General features: G+C 46.2%; 1 protein-coding gene across 1 annotated transcript; it reads left to right on the top strand.

Annotated features, from left to right (window-relative positions):
* Positions 1–1914: 1914 nt before the first annotated feature.
* On the top strand, positions 1915–7846 carry LOC135394597 (uncharacterized). The gene is made up of 6 exons (XM_064625412.1): positions 1915–2140; positions 4047–4149; positions 5311–5396; positions 5474–5569; positions 5732–5785; positions 5846–7846. Exons 1-6 carry the CDS (start codon positions 2075–2077, stop codon positions 5975–5977), a joined length of 537 nt encoding a protein of 178 aa, XP_064481482.1. The 5' UTR covers positions 1915–2074; the 3' UTR covers positions 5978–7846.
* Positions 7847–17328: the final 9482 nt, after the last annotated feature.

The raw sequence follows: 17328 nt of genomic DNA, 5'->3' as shown, positions 1-17328 counted from the left end.
TCGTGGAATGGATTTCGCTGTCTACAACAGCGAGGGTTTAGTGGAGGCAGCGTCTCATTCTTTTCGTGGAGATGTCGTTTCACAGCTGTACTTTTTTTCTCTCCGAACTTCGGATATTATCAGGGATACGATAAATAAAAGACGCTCCAGCTCGCTTACATATTATTTCGATGTTCGATAAAAGCCTGTCGCATAACACAAATTTTTAGGCATCTGTGGCGTTTTCCTTGACATTTTCTTGTGATCGCTGTCTTGCAAGGCCTAACCAGGACGACGAAACATATTCTTTCACGTTAGCATTGATACTGGAGCCTAATTTAAAAGTGATTTCCAATACAACTACGAGAGAATATATTCTATCAGGACAAAATCGAAGCAATTTATGATTTGATTGTTTTGTTTTTTTTTGTCGTGAAATGCTCGTTTCGCCGTTCCAAAATACGCCACCATTTTCGAAAAAAAAATTTGTCATAGCAGCCCCTTTAGAAACAGCAGGCAATGAAAAATGCTCAGGTTTGATTGACAGGTAGAGCTTCTTTTTTAGACTCCTCCTAATGGCCATACACTAGGGAGCCTCCATGGGTTGCTGCGGCTGCTCCGCGGGGAAGCGCATGGAGGCTCCCTAGCCACACACAGAAGCCATACACTGGCCAATGCGCCCCCAATAGCCCACTCCCAACGGCCAATGGCCATGGCCGACAAACTAAAGTCAACATGCCCGTGGCGCCGCCAAGTGTGTACTATGTCAAACCATGTGCCAGTGACATCGTGGAGACCACAAGGCGACACCTGACGAACTGGGACAGGCTAACAGCGAGTGCTCTTCGCGCAAAACCACACAACGGGCCAACTTAGCGACTCTAAATCATTTGTATTTTTTTCTTCGTTTTATTTTAGTGCCGGTGGATCCCGACAGGGAAACTGCCCCGACTCAAAGGGGGCAAGGCACAACCTAAACCTAAACCTAAACTATCAGTTTATCTCTTATCAGGGAGTATTGGATGCAATACTCTTTGAGCAGAGTGTGACAGGGGTGTAATAAGCGTTCGTAGTTTATCAGTCTAACCAGTGCCTTTATTTCCTAAGAAAAGGAACAAAAAGTCCTCTGACCGTGTATTCACACGAGCGACATTCCCCAGCTGCTAACCGTGGGGAACATCCTGCGACACAACCAACACCACCTAGATAGAGAAACCATGCTTAGTCGTCGACGTGACGAGTCAGCCAATCGGGATCGTGTTTTCAACGGCGGTAGCCAATCACGAGCTTTCAGCGGTTGCAGCCTTGGAGACGAACCAGCGTCGTCTGCGAGCAGTGACTGAACGTCCCCGTGTACTAAATGGGAAAACTTTAAAATAAAGCGCGAAACGGTCCATGATTGAAAAACGTGATTGATTTTCTGGAACGCGTGTTGCACTTTTTGTCTACAGATGCAGGTCTACACACTACAGGTTCCAAGTAAGCTGCAATTATTTGCGAGATCTTGAATTCTCAGAACGGCGATTCGTAGCAGCAGACGAATTCTGACTTTATATGTCCACGTAGCGAAGGAAGGAGAGGAGGCAATGAGCAGGCCTTCTGTATCTAGGTGGGGTTGACACAGCCACAAGATATTCCGTAGCAGACGACAGGAAATGACGCTGACGGTGTCATCTGCTAAGTGTCGTCTGCTAAGTGCGCAGTGCACAATTCCCGATACTCCGGCACCGTGTGAATGCTCAACATACGCTGGACGGAACTTGGGCTCCGTGAGCAGTTTTCGCTTTTTCTTCCACTAGAATCTTTCGTGAGGATATGTCGCACGTGTGAATGCACGGTGATCGTCATGACTGCAAGAAAATGTAGGCGAAACATTAGACGCTCAGGCACGTTTTGTGTTGGATTCCAAGGCAACACCTATAGTGTCTTGGATTTCATAGCCGAGGGAGCGCTCGCTTTTGTTACGCCTACACTGTCTTTACGGCAACCCAGCGATATTTTATGGCTGGAAGGATAATAACTTCGCATAGACGCTTCGCGGTGACGTAGTTTTACAGCTGTTCCTTATCAAGCATTCAACCGAATTCCAGCCGCCATGTTGCTGTGCTGCAGTGGTCTACGTTTGAAAGACTGTGCGAGAATTTTAGGAGTCTGCCTTTTGGTGAGGCTACGCTTATGTTATGTTTGACGCAGCGTTAACAACTTATCGGGCCAGAGTTCATATCATAATGTTTCTAAAGTCTCACTTGCACTTTCCGCGAATATAACTTATCTAGACTTTTCAGTGATTTACAATTGAGTTCAATTACTTTTCGTCGCGAAGCTATATGTGTCCCGCATGATCGTTGTCCGTAACGGACCTTTTTCACAACGCTCCTGCGCATGCTCTGTGACCCTGACGGCGCCGAAGAGGGTTCCCAATTATTCAATAGATGGTGCCAATATGGCGCCGGCTGTGCTTTGGCGCGCGCCGATCATGTTTCGCTGGACTGCCGCTAGGATACGACGCAAGTGTGAAAAAGGTACATTGTTTCGAGAAACAATGTCATATTATCAAAATGGAATAATTTTAATGAGTAGTTCGGTATTATGGTTTCCTAATGGTAATGTCGAGTGTTTTCATTGCAGCACTTTATTTAATTTTAATTCATTTCAAAGTGCTCATGACGGCTTTCCCGAGGATATGTCCCATGACTTGAAAATTGTAAAAATGATCTGGCCTGACAGATGTTCGAGGAACGCGCCATACACATTTAGTAGTATTTAGTATTTAATTCAACGTTATTTTCGAATATTTGTAAAATATATAGTATGTATGCCTATTTGTCAACTCCAGGAGTAGCAGTAATGCGTCCCTTTTTTGCGCGATGATCAGATACTAGGACATTTGCTGACATGGCAATGGTGGCATGTAACGAAAGGTGGACAGAAAAAGCCCATGTTTTAAGCGTAGAACACGTTCTTGCGGCACAATGTTGCGTTGCACGCCGTGCTGCAGAAAGGGGAAAGCCTGCTCCTTCCTGTCTTCCTGTCGGTGATGACGTCATACAGCGTTCTTGGGAACATGTGTGCGGCGGCGCATGCGCGAGAGCCCTGCTGTACACGCACTAGCCCACGGTGCTCTTGTAATGAAAGGGCTCCAATCTGGTCAATAACGGGACCTGTAACAACAGAACCATAACTGTGTATGCATACGAGCGACATTCCCCGCAGAAGCGGAAGACGCGAGAAACGTCATAGCTTTCTGAGCGCGAGCGCTCAACGTCCAGTGTTCACGTACACTACAAACCGTGGGGAATATCCCGCGACACAGCCACAAGATATTCCGTAGCAGACGACAGGAAAGACGCTGACGGTGTCGTCTGCTAAGTGCGCAGTACGCCACTACCGATATTCCGCACCGTATGAATGCTCAACATAACACGGGACAGAACTTCGTCTCTGTGAGCAGTGTTTACGCTTTTTCTTCCACTAGAATCTTCCGTAAGAATGTCGCTCGTGTGAATACACAGTAAGAGGGCCTTGTAATGTAATCACACCTTATTGACCAATTAGACTATTTTTCAAAACGATAGGAAGGCTGACTGACTAACACAAAGATACAAATCCTACAACAAGCCAATAATGTGTATTTGCGCCGTATCTTGTATGCTTGCGCTGCAGAATGACACACGCCATGTAACACAAAAATGTTGCGCTCTCGTGCTAGTTCATAACTTGTACCGAAACATAACTTGTCTACAGTGCAACTTTGTGAAAGCAGAGCTATAACAACACGGCTACATCTTCCTCCTCGAGTCGCTGTCGTTGTTAGTTGGTTGATTAATATTGTTATTGCCGAGCGCTCTGCTTGCCGGTGTGACGTATAATGACGTATAATGTTGCTCGGAGTTCCAACCAGCCTCCCACCCAGATTATTCTAGTGTCAATTTCACGGTCAATTTCTAGTGTCAGGCCTTATAAAAAATTAAGACACACTGCTCTGTAGAGAAGCGTATAATGCCGTAATTATCAACGCAGTAAAAAGCGCAGACAAATTCAACCTGTAATTCGAAACCGTCTTTCAGGTCTTTCGATCCATCGGTTTTATCGTCGGAGGTGTGGTGCTAGGACAGCTAGACCAGCTGGTCGCAATTATTCCAGGATACAATTCAGACCAGCATGAGCCATGTAAGTGAGAGTGCCTCGAATGACGCAGCGGTAGAAGGGAGAGAGAGAGAGAGAAAAAAAATCATAAACGGACACAGTGCCCAAGTACATCTGTACATATACATATAGTTATTGGCCGTATTGTGTTTTGTAGGGATGGGCCAACCGAATCCACAAATCCTCGAATCCTAGGCAGGGATTCGAGATTCGTGAATCCGAATCCCAGTGCTCAAAACGGCGAATTGAATCTTTCAAATCCACCAGAAATGTTAGTTTAATTGTTTCTCTTTAAAACTGGAGCCTACGGAGTCGGCAGAACTCCAGATTAGCCTGATCCGGGGTGCGTCAGAACCACAGCATAAAGCTCCGACATTATAGTTTAAGAGTAACATCATTTTGGTTTTGATTGTTTCTTATTTCTATGGGAAGACTCACACACGAGAGGTTATGTAATTCCTGTTGTCGATGAATAACGTGTTTTCTCCTGAAAGTGAACTATTATTTATTTTTATTTTTCATTAAACGAACATATCAAATTCTGCTCGAAAACTCTTTTCAGTAGAAGTGTTTTCTGCCCCTGGGTCTTTAAACTTTTTTTAAAGAAAGGATTCGAGAGACTCGAGGATTCGCAGAGCCTTCCGGCGCGTCCGGCAGCTGGACCCCGGAGCCACCGCTCTGGCTATGCCACTGAGGACCTCAGATGTGCTTCACGTCGTGTCTGCCTTTTTGTTAGCGTCGATTGACAGCAGGGAGATTTCTAGGCCACGTTGATGTTTGATCGCTTATACACTGTCACACTTATGCAGCTTATGAGCTGGCTTGCGCTACTCGAGTCTATATGAGGATAGCTCCGTTATGTACCCCTTTTATGACTCATAATCTTCTGTTGCCTTGTCGTTTTCTTTCGGGTAGAGATGGTCTCTTTTACCTGCTTCAGTTACTGTAGTATACGCTTTCGATTGTAACTCTGAGATATGTGCATGATTTAAACATCATCCATCCATCAGGGTCTTCCTGAGTGACACTAATCCTGGTAATAAACTCAGGTCACTTGGCGTGTATAATCCAGTCAACACGAAAATTCTTTTAGTGCCGGTCTTCTTAAAACTAAAAGAACCTTTATCGCTTTATCATTTTCGACATGTCGAAACTCGTAAAATGAACTGTGTGTCACATGTGCAGATTTGAAAGGTATCCTCATCACGTGTACAGCCGATGCAGCACTATGGATATTCTGTTGCCTGCTGCTCCTCAAAGTTACTGTCCTGGTAAGCGTTGTAAACTATACGCAATTCTCGCGTTGCATGGGGAAACGTTCCTTTTTTTCTTTTTCCACTGCTAACAGGACGACAGAAAACTGCTGGCTCCATACATAATCTACACCGTGGCTTCGAACATAAGTTACATGATCATGAGTGTGATGGCTTGCTTCTTTCTACCTGTAAGTATACCCGGTCTCTGTGTCGCCTATGAAGGACGCAGGTTCAGGCTCGCGTAATCCCTTTAGAAGCAGAGCAGGTCGAGCAGGTATCCATCATACGCATCATGTGCTTTACAAAAAAAAAAAAAAAAAAGAAAGCTTCTAATGATCATTTCTTTGAAGGAAGTGATTGCCTCTGTCCTGGCGGTAGTGCTGACTGCTATGTGCGGTGCTCAGGTGCGGTTCCTCTTTTTGCCATTCCTTGAGCTTTCATATTTACGCTGCTTTCTATTCCAGATGTATTTCTGTATGATTGTTAGTAATCTCTACAAGCAACTGCAACGCGATGTTTCTTTTAAACTCCTCTTGGCCCATGCGGAGAATTTGGAAACAGTACCCGTGCCTACAGATCACCTCTTCATCGTCTAGTCGAGCTTGGTATCGAGGCACTGATATTGTAATCTGGCCGAAAACCCGTATGGTACGTGAAAATTATGAAACTGAAAAAATGGCTAGGAAGCAAGCGAGCTGGTGAAGATGATGCATAATGTAAAAACCCCGAGACTAGGGAACACGAAGGGACAGACACAACATGCACGTGTTGTGTCTGTCCCTTCATGTTCCCTAGTCTCGGGGTTTTTACATTATGCATTATGAAACTGTTTGTGTACATTGTTTAATAAAGCGCAGTTTTATGCTTCATCAACGCGCCAGTTTAGTACCGACTGGTATGTACCGATATGGGAGCTATATGTCTTGAGTGCCCGTGTGTCATGGGTATAAAACATGTCGTTATCTGGTTTCTGTCTATTATGTTCTTTTCCAGAGCCACCGTTCTTATTATGCTGAAGCAAGTTTCAGTTTGAGTTTGAATGTAAAAAAAGAAAGGAAGAAATTGAATTCGTCACCTGACGAATTTTAGTACTCCCATATGCTGAAACATATGGTATTACATATAAGTCAAATATTAATAATAACGCTTTTTATTACGTGCCCAAGAACAGCCTCGAAGTCCTTATTGTTGGCGCACGCTCACAAAGTGCTACATAATGCTGACAGCCTATTCGCGACTCCAATGAACTACAGGTGGCGCCCCGAAATTCCAAGATGGCGGACGAGTCCAGGTCTCCATGAGGTTAGAGTAGAGTGTAGAGGTCTCCCGAGGAAAGCGAGCGTAGGGACTGCGGTGTCGGCCGAATTATGTTAATCTATTTCAGTTTTGAATGTGCACAAATTGACATGCTTCATGACAACGAATTAATTTTGTCTGCTGGTCATCTCATAAGCTCAACTCAGAGAAGTAGGCAAAAAGTTTCCGTCGTCGAAGATTGTTTACAAACGCCGGGTGTGGAGCGAACGGAGGAGGCATTTTAGAATCTAAGAAGGCAAAGAGGGGATTGTTCGCTTAAGAAGAGTGACATATCATGTGTTACGGAATGAGGATTAGTAGTATGCAAGTAATGCCATTTTTTAGTTTCTGCTCCGATAGTCCCGTAGTATATGAGCGTTGCAAGCGAACAACAGCTCCGTTGTACGTGCATGTAGTGTATCTAAGAATTAGACAGCTCTCGTAGAAACTTTGAGACACAAGTAATCATAAAAAAATGCAATGCACAAGTTAACGTTCACATGGACACTTGGAAAAGCTCGAGAGAAAACTTCGTGCTCATATAGACTACAAGTAATGAAGAGACTTGGGAGGCCGTATAAGGGTTAAAAACACTTGCTACTTTTATTACATTAATAATTAAGGGGCGCTAGGAATAGATTTACAGTTAGGGGTCGACGTTTCGGCAGTCAGCGCTGCCTTCAACAGAACTAAACTTGGAAATAGGTGACAAGGGCTTATATACAAGGGAAAGGGGGAAAATGAGAGGGGAACAGTGCACGTGGAGCGGAGTTGGTGATGTTGCAGGAGCGTTGTTGCTAATGGTCCATTGAGCACTTGCAGGAGCGTTGGCTGTCTTCCAGGAGAGTACTCCTTGGTCGTCTGATAAACCTGAAAAGATAAAAGAGATACGGCAGAAAGAACGAAAGAGGGTCGGGAGACTTGGTCTAGGAGCTAAGGCTGCGAACTGTAGACAATACGCCGGGGTCTTCGTTTATCGTGGACTGGAATTTGTGGATTAGGAATGATTCACGCTGTTGCCTGCTACGGTCTGAGGGGAAACCAGATTGTAAGATGTACACGTGGATGTCCTTGAATGAGTGGCCGGTTTGATTGAAATGACGCGACACAGGGAGATTTGGTTTCTTTGTAATATCGGACCTGTGATTATTAAAACGAATTCGGAATGATGTTGTAGTTTGGCCGATATATTGTGCTTTGCATGCGTTGCATTCCAATAGATATACTACGTTGGATGAGTTGCAGTCAGAAGTAGTTTTGATTTTTACTTGGAAGTTGCTGTTTGTGCTTTGTACCCTGTCTGCAGTCTGCATTACAATACAAATTTGGCATCTTCGTCCGTTGCATGGGTGGCAGCCTTCGGTTGTAGGAGGTGGCTTATTGACTTTTGCGTTGACTAAGTGGTCTTGAAGATTTCTTGCACGACGATATGCTATGCGTGGCGGTTCTGGGAATATTTCTCCAAGGCGCTGCGACTCTGTTAAAATTGGGTGATGACGTTTCAGTACGTTTTTAAGGTTAGGGATCGCGCCATTGAAGGTGACTGTAAGATTAACCCGCTTGGGGCGTTCGGGGCGTGTTGAGTTTTTTAGAAGTTCACTGCGATTAGTACGGCGGGCTCTACATATCGCGTCCTTCACGAGATCCTGGGGGAAGTTTCGGCTGACCAGCGTGTTTTGAAGATCGTTAAGGTTTGCGTCCAGCTCGTCCTCTTGGGAACAAATGCGCCGGTAGCGGAGGGCCTGACTATACGGGATGGCCAATTTTGTATGTCGGGGATGGCAGCTGTGAAATGATAGGTACTGTTGGGAGTCAGTCGGTTTTCGGTACAGATTTGTTACGAGGGTGCCATTGGATATGCCTATATGGACATCTAGAAAATCTGTGCTCTCTCTAGAATAAGCGTGAGTGAATTGTATTGTGGGGTGCATGTTACCGAAGTTTTCAATGAAAGACAGAAGCGAGTCTTCAGAATGTGGCCACAGCACGAATATGTCGTCCAAAAAGCGCTTAAAAATTAGGGGTTTAAGTTGACAGGTGCTAAGGAACCGTCCTTCTAGATCACCCATAAAGATATTCGCGTAATTTGGGGCCATTTTCGTGCCCATGGCTGTGCCGTTAATTTGAATGTAATGCCTGTTGTCAAATTCAAAATTATTACATGTGAGTATTAGAGAAATTTGTGTTTCTACGACAGCAGAGTATTAGTGAGTGACAGTAGAGTATACACAGCAGAGTGACACAGCAGAGTGACAGTAGAGTATATATATATATATATATATATATAAGAAACGTGCTCATATGCTCTAACCTTGATGAGACAGAGTGACACAGCAGAGTGACAGTATAGTATATATATATATTTTGTCCTGACGAAGACAGTGCCACTGTCGAAACGTCGACCATTCTTTTTTTAATCTATGTGTTAAAATGCCCATTAAATAAATTAGTTTTTGTTAACGTTCCTGTAATCTGTAGTCCAAGTCTTATTATTTCACTTTTATATATATATATATATATATATATATATATATATATAAGAAACGTGCTCATATGCTCTAACCTTGATGTTTGCACTGTCACTGTATATTAAAAGTATACGTGAACAATACATATTTTGAAAATCCTTGGCGCGCACGCATATATCTGACACATTGTCTTAACACGCATACTCGTGCAATTATTTAACGTGCCATATGCTGCGTGGCGAACATGTTCCAATGAGAACATCGGATCTCTTCGGTAACCTGATACCGGAGCCGTTTTCAGAACAGAAATCCGTTCGATAGATTGTCCGCAAAAAATCCGTGAAAGAACACCATTTTTTCCTTTATTTTGTTCATTCCGCATCTCTAGAGATGCGTCTTTCCTTCACCCCCAGTGTGAGAAGGTGAAGGAGCACAGTGCCGCCTCATGCGTCGAAGATGAGCTTTAACTTGCGGAAACAAAACAAAAACAAATGTATCGGGTAACTGTATCGAAACTGCCCTTTTCTTGGGTTGCATTATCTGTTTTCTTTCCAGCACGCCAGAGGCGATAGTGTGCTCTTTCAACAAACGCGATATGGAGAGACTTCTGGAAGGCGTGGAACGCTACCTCGCCGGTGTTCGCGTGGTTCGAGACGGCAGTATGCCTCCTCTCCCGTCTTGGCCGTGTACGGTCAAAGGTGTACCCGAGCATGCGCTCGCTGTCGGCGCGCAATACAAATAAATTGCTGGTGGAAAGATTACAGCACGCGGTATATCAGCATCCGATCCGCTACCGATCCGCTTGCTTTCGCATCCGCATCCGATTCGCATCCGACGCCGAGCCTTCCGCATCCGATCCGCACACCGCAGAAAGTGCTAAATTTTCATCCGAATCCGCAAGTAGGAGGAGGAGGGGGAGGAGTGTCGTTGGGAGGAACCGGAGAGGTCTGCCTGCCTGATTAGGCGGCATGTTTCTCGGGAAGGGAAAGGTGGTGGAGAGGAGGAGAGGTGAAGTGGAAGACCGAGCGGAATCCGCTCGGGGGGAGGATAGCTGCGTCCATGGGCCGACTTCAGGGGAACTGTGCCGGCATACGCCTATTACACATCTGAGGGAAACCCAGGAGAAACCACAGACGGCACAGCCGGCCCGCGGATTCGAACCGCGGACCTCCCAGTCTCCAAGCGCACGCGTTACCGCTGCGCCACCGGAGCTGGTAATCCGCAAGTATCTTGCGGATATCCGCGGATATCCGCTTCCATCCGCGGATGGTGCAGGGCTCTACCTGGAACCTCGCGCTGACGCTATAAGGAGAATGCTCGCTGATTGGTCTAGAGAAATGTTGTCTGCTACTCCGCTGTCGTCTGCTACTCGGCTGTTCGGGGTTCTGAAAAAGCCTTTCTCCTGGCTCGGTAATGATTCGGCCGCTCCTTCTATCCCCGATACTCAGGGAGAACAGGCAAAACTGGTCTACGGCGGCAAAGGGACAAGGCGCTGACCTCCACTGGCCAGCGAACCAGAACGAGTTCCCCTGATAACGTCATCAGTGACGTGGGATCATACCTCCTCATCCTTGTTATACCCGGAGTAGCGAGTTAAGGGTGAACGCGCGCAGCCATGTTGATGTGAGTTTTTTTTTTTTTTTTTTCTGGGAAACAAATTGCACACATCAAAACTTTTCGCGCTATTCGGTAAAATGACACACACACTTTCATCAGACGACTTCATCTGAAATTTTTTGGGATGGCCCTCTAGTAAGCGACAATAATGGGCTCAAGTTTGGTGATTACTGGACTTACAACTGCAGTCGATCCACAAGATTGAAGCATAGTAGATTAATCTGTGAGTTTCGTTGCAAAAAAGACACGTTTAAATTTTCTTTTTTCCTTCGCACTGTACGGGAATGGAATCAGTTGCCCTCTTGTCTTACACAAGTGCCATCTTCAACGGTTTTTACAAGGTCCGGTACCTTAAACTAACTTCCTTTTTTTAGATATGTGTTGTATGTATTGCATTTTTTCTTTTGACACTGAGCACTGTCTTGTGCAGTGTATGTTGTGTCACTGTCACACTCTGCAATGGCCCTCACCAGTTGGCCGGCAGTATCTTCCAAATAAATAAATAAATAACGCTAAAGACGACACATACCCCAGGAAATGGAGAATACACGCACAGCTTATACACAATACACACGTAGTTCACGGAACATATAATAATGTTGGTGGATATATTGCTTGTGTCTAAAATTACAGGCACACCTTATATAATGTATTGCACATTACATATAAGTGAAACTAGGACTAAACATATGGGTCGCAGAAATTATATGCAACAGCAGCAACACTGATCAGAAAAAAACTGCACGATATCAGGAAAAAAAAAGCACAAGCGAAATTGGCGAACTTCACAAATGGAAAACTTTACATACCACTTTGCGTAGAACGGTAAAGGATACAGAAAAAATACCGCACGACAGCGAGTCTATGAGGGTCTTGCCCCGCGAGGAGTGTCTCTTTTACATACATTCCGGTCCAACAGTATTGGGGGCTTCCGTAAGGACACACGTGAAATAGCAAAATGCAGGGATCCTAGCAACTGTGGGCAGTCAATTTGAGATTGAATGCATTTGTATAAGAAAGTGGCATCGGCATCGTGGCGGAGTAGTTGAATTCATAATTGAACTGGGGTTCCTGGGTGTGCCCCAGCAAACCATATATATCCCAGGTACATCCTGGCGATATCGCAAATTGGATGTTAGGATATCCATGAGAGCTTCACAGACAGCCCGTTTGCGTAGAAAGTACATTCATGCGACGGCCAGATTCCTACTGTTTTCACATCCCAGAACCGTCGCATAGACATCTATTTTGGGTATTTGGATGTTCCGCGGATATTTTAAAATTCATGCTATTTTTGTGTTGAATCAATTTGAAATTGATAGTAATAGACCTCTACCTGTTTGTAAACAAATGACGTCATAATGTTCGACAGCGCCACGAGTTTGGTAGAGTTGAACTACGTTCAATGCTAGTGGCGAACAAGGTCGCGCCCGAAAGCCACGGTCTTGAGGGGATTACGATGCTCAATGAAAAGGACGCCTCCTTCGGTCCCACTTTTCTTTCAATAGGAGGCAGCAAACAATTGCCCATTCGTGGCACCCAGCTCTCCCCTTCCGATCTGTTTTGGTTTCGGTGTGTCTACCAACGTTATGATGACGTTTCTAGGGTTAAGGTTTATTGATTGCTATAGCAAATGAATGCTGCCCACACTAATTAAACAAAAAGGCATCTACTTTTGGGAGCACACCCCACTTGGGGAGGGGTGCCCAGCGACCTTTCGGCCATAATCCAAGACCTTTCACCATATGAGACGCAGGCTCCCGTTTTGGCCCCTCCACCGCGTACGCGGATTTCTGTGTGTATTGGCATCGAGGCGGAAGACCAGACACAAGGGCTGGCTCCCATATAACTATCTCAACAAGCTAGGACTAAAACTAGAGCTAGTGCAATGCCAACTCCTCCTTGTGAAATCACGTCACGTTAAGGATTGCTGTTCGTGCTTGTCGTCGCCATGCAACAGACCAAGGCTGCGGAGAGTTGCGTACGGGATAACGGACGAAGGAAAGTAATGCTTAGTAGTGAACAACGTACCTTCCATGCGTTTCTTCGAATAGCACAGACGAAGTTAGCCAGCGTCTTCCGAACTCCATAGCACCAAGGACTGCTCTCTCCCTCTGTAAAACTCTGCGAACACCCGCTCGAGCGATGCTTAGGACGTGTGACGGCCCCCGAGCGCGACCTCCGTGTAGTGCTATGCAGCGCGCAATCCACACTTGGTAGTTTATCTCTACGGGTAAGAGAATGAACTGCCGTCTATCCCGGATTGGAACGGGGGGTTGAAGGAGCGTTTGAATGGTGCTCCAGCGAATCTGTGGAACCTCATACAGCTCCTCAACCCTGTGCCACAAAACGTCGGGAACGAGACACTCATGAAAAGCGTGCTGTGCAGTTTCATGCCTAGAACAGAAAGGACATCGAGACGAGGTGAGACCATAAAGATGCAAACGATCCCTGAGCGGCAGGACATCGTGCGCAAGTCTCCACTACAAACTTGCACGACGAGAGTCCAACCATCCAGCAGTAGCGTAGCCCCACGCGATCTGATGCGGAACAGATAGCTCCGGTGCATCCGTGGGTGCCGGAAGTAAGCCCAGCAGGGACACATAGAACCGCCTCACTGACCATGTAGAAAGATCAGCGTCCACGTGGCTCTCGCGGAGGCGACGGACTGATGACACGTATAATGTTGAATTCCAGTGGCAAAGTCGGAGCAAGTGGCACACTCCGCAGTGGAGCGGCTTGATCTGGCCTAGAGCAAGTGATCCGAATCTGCGACTGGAACACTTGCGCCCAACTTGGAGTTTAGCCCTGTCCAATCTTCCTTGGTGAATGGCGGCCAGAGACGGAGGAAGAAGACCAAGAAGATTGTACTCATGTTCCAATACAACGCCATGTTTTGCAACATCAAGGTCCTCCTAATCTCCTAACGTTGCCCTGGTGATGTCTGGCTTATTGCTTTCTTCAAGAAACAAAATTGCTAACGTACGACGCGAAATACTAGTCACGGCGAAGACACGCCGGGAAGCGGCCATGTTGCCGAAGCAGAGACAGGAAATAGGAAGCACGAGCGACAAGTGACACGTCACGTAGAGTTCCGGTTGAATCTGCCAATTTTGGCGGAGCAGTCTGGGTTGCTCCCTGGAGCGACCTTGGCTCGAATGCCGCTCCGAAGCTCCCGTTGGAAGACTCCAGAACTGTTCCCAATCTGCCAATCGAACAGACTTGCTCTCGGCGGGGCAACAAAACTTGCTCTGGAAACGCTCCGAATCTGCCATTGGAATTCAACATAAGTGGGGAGCTGTAAACTCAGAGCGCGGCCTATTCTGCTGAAAGGAACAACAGAAACGAATCTCCGGGCCAAGAAGGTAGTGCAAAAGGTCGTGTGCAGGATGGTTAGGCTCACTCAGGGCATCAAAAATGGCCTTTATACCTAAAGCAAGGCACTTCACTTTTACATGTGGTACTCGCAAGCCACCAACCTCACGCGACTGTTACAGACGCGCGCGTGACACCCATTACACACTGTTACCCCATACAGTGGCGTATCTAGGGTGTGGCAGGTGTGGACAGGTGCCATGGGCGCCAGGTGAACAGGGGCGCCATTATGTGGTCGGGTGTGAATGTGCCAGGTCGGGCACTCAACCTGGCACATTCATAAATGATCGAAAGCACCCGCCATTAGGGAGGTTGTAGTGTGAAACCTAGTGCGGACCACACGAAAACGCATCCCCAAGGACATCATGTTAACCACGTTGCCATGGGCGCAGGCAGGGATGGGCATAAATACACTTTTCGGGTATTTAAATATAAATACAAAATACCACACGTTTTTATGTATTTAAATACTGCCTATAAATACTTTATGATGAAAGTAATTAAATACAAAATATAAATACAGTAAGGCAGTATTTAAATACTGTAACTACTTCTGTAAATACTTTGAGCCGTCCAGGCACATTATTCTTTTAAATTATATAATAAATGGAGCCACCTATGGATGCATCTCTGCTGCACACAATGCCCACATATTTCTTTATTTTTCCGTGATCCAGCATCTTGCGTGGACCGACTTTCCTCTGAACGGAAACGTCTCCTTGAGTCTCAAGAGCAGCGAGGGGGGTATTAGACAGGACGGTAACGGGGCAAGAACCGACGACGACTTAAAACCAGCTAATGAACTCGTTATCGCTTCTTCCACTTTCTCTATGTTGAACAAAGTGTTCATTTGCTGGTTTTGAGTCGTTGTTGTCGGCTCCTGTCCCGTCTGTCTGTCCTGTCCAGTCCCCCTCCCCCCCCCCCTGCAGCGGGGTTGGCGATGCCCTCATTGGCATATTGTGCTGTTTTATAGAAGGACGGAAATCCCCGAACACACGGGATGAGTGACCTGTAGCCTCTAACCAAGATACCCTTCATCGCTGGAGGCTAACAATGTGGAACTCTAGAGAAGCTCACAAATACGGGAGGACCAGATATGTGTATTTAAATGTATTTTAAATATAAATACGCCTAAAACGGTATTTAAATATAAATATAAATACATTTTTCTTGCCTGTATTTAAATACGTATTTTAAATACATGTATTTATATTTTAAATACTATTTTAAATACAATGTATTTAAATACTGCCCATCCCTGGGCGCAGGTAGCTCTAGATACGCCACTGACCCCATATGAACTGAAAACCAATACGGGTCGCAGTAAGAAAGATCTGACGTGGCGGAAGCGATATGGTACCATGGTACCAGTACTTGATTAAGAACCACGACGCTGCTAGCCGGGCCTTACAAGTATATAAGTGGAAGAACCAGGCCCTTCAATTCACGGAGTACAGGAATGCTACGCTGGTGAATGCGCATCCACGATGATACTGCGATTCCCCGACTATTGAAATAGTATCCCAGTATGCGTAATTCAGTTTTAACAGGTATCCCGAATGGAGACTCACAGGAGGGAACTGAATTGATAAAGAGCGCTGCACTCTTGTCCCCGTTTATCCGCGCGCTCGATGCTCTACCGTAGGCATCCAGGATGGATAACACTTGACCTATCGCGTCCTCACTGCTAAGGATTAAGGATAAGTCATCTGCATATGCAAACAACGGAAGGGCTATACGGAACCCGGCAGCTGTAGCATGCGAGTACGAAGCGAGGTTGCGAGAGCTTCCAAGAGCGGGCTAAAGACCATGGCATACAAAGCAGGAGATAAGAGACAACCCTGTCGCACCCCCGATTTGATGGAAAAGGTGTCAGACATTCCACCATTGACTCCAATGCAGGCAAAGGCCTCAGCAGAGAGCTCTTATCCAAGATACCGCCGCACGATCAAAACCGACAGCTCCCTACACCCGGTACATGTACTCGTGGTTCACTCTGTCAAAAGTTTTGTTCTGGTCAAAAGAAACCAGCGTTGCCGACTGGTGGCGACTATGAGCCCAATAAATCGCGTCTCGCAAAGCCTGAGTGTGAAGTACAAGGGACCGCCCAGGGATGGTGCAGGCCTGTGAAGCAGGGATGACAGAACACAGGACTGGAGAAACTCGATTTAGAATTGTGGTAGGAATGATCTTGTAATCTGTATTTAGAAGAGATACCGGTCGGTAGGCATTAGGGTCACGACTCCGTGTGGGATCTTTGCAAAGCATAGACACTATACTCTGCCTCATGGAAGGGCAGAGGAGGCCAGCAGCCAAGCAGCTGTTAAATAACTCGGTCAGGGGGCGTCGAAGTACCCCCAGTTATAGAATTCAACAGGGAGACCATCGGAGCCGGGAGACCTACCAGCTCGCAAAGCCTTAACAGCTACCGTATACTCATCCTGAGTAAATCTGACTGTGCTCAGAACGAAGTCTTTGGGCTCTGGCGAAGTCTGGTGTCCTGCATCAGGAGGTACCACCAACTCGTACAGGGCAGAAAAGTGGTCACGATCAAGTGGTTAAGTGGTTAAGTTAAAAGTGGTTAAGATCAAGAAAATATCTTCCCGGAACAGCACCGCAAGCGGTACTGCCCCGACGACCTTGTTATCGGCCGCGCATTCAAAGACACGGCCCACCCTGGTGCGGACCGCGTTATCAAGGGGCCCTTCTCCAAATATGAAGGACCGGCTCCCTTTCGCCTCCCTCCACCGCGAAAGATCAATACGCGGATTTGAAGGGAGACCAGGAGCATATATGTATTGGCATCATCGTGGAAGACCAGCCATATTGGCTGGCTCCCTTTAACGCAACAAACGCACTAGTCTACAACCATCGCAACGCGATACGATCTCAAGAGATACTAGAGCGAGCACATACCTATACTGAAATACAAATTGTTGGAGTACGTTCATCAAGTGTAGCATGGCATATCACGTTTGCAACGGTGGCGTCGTCTTTGCAGTTAACTTGTGAGTCTCCAAACGACGTCAGCGTATACCTGCGAACGCTCCCGACACCCGATCCTGGCAGATATCGTGTTTTTCACTCAAGCTACCGCCTATACTGTGATTACTTGGTAAATAAAGTAGTAAATCCAAAAATTTTCCCCGTTTGCTTACGTCAAACCACTAAGGGTCACGTGTCCTAGATGT

The sequence above is a fragment of the Ornithodoros turicata genome, chromosome 5 (assembly GCF_037126465.1).
Source record: "Ornithodoros turicata isolate Travis chromosome 5, ASM3712646v1, whole genome shotgun sequence".
Taxonomy (NCBI): domain Eukaryota; kingdom Metazoa; phylum Arthropoda; class Arachnida; order Ixodida; family Argasidae; genus Ornithodoros; species Ornithodoros turicata.
The sequence above is the reverse complement of the archived record's forward strand: the minus strand, read 5'-3'. Positions and strand labels throughout refer to the sequence as shown.

Bases quoted from the DNA above. Each gene is read 5' to 3' on its own strand.
- LOC135394597 (XM_064625412.1), top strand. From the start codon at position 2,075: ATGTTGCTGTGCTGCAGTGGTCTACGTTTGAAAGACTGTGCGAGAATT. The intron at 5,397-5,473 runs GTAAGCGTTGTA...CACTGCTAACAG, and splicing joins TCCTCAAAGTTACTGTCCTG to GACGACAGAAAACTGCTGGC. The intron at 5,786-5,845 runs GTGCGGTTCCTC...TTTCTATTCCAG, and splicing joins CTGCTATGTGCGGTGCTCAG to ATGTATTTCTGTATGATTGT.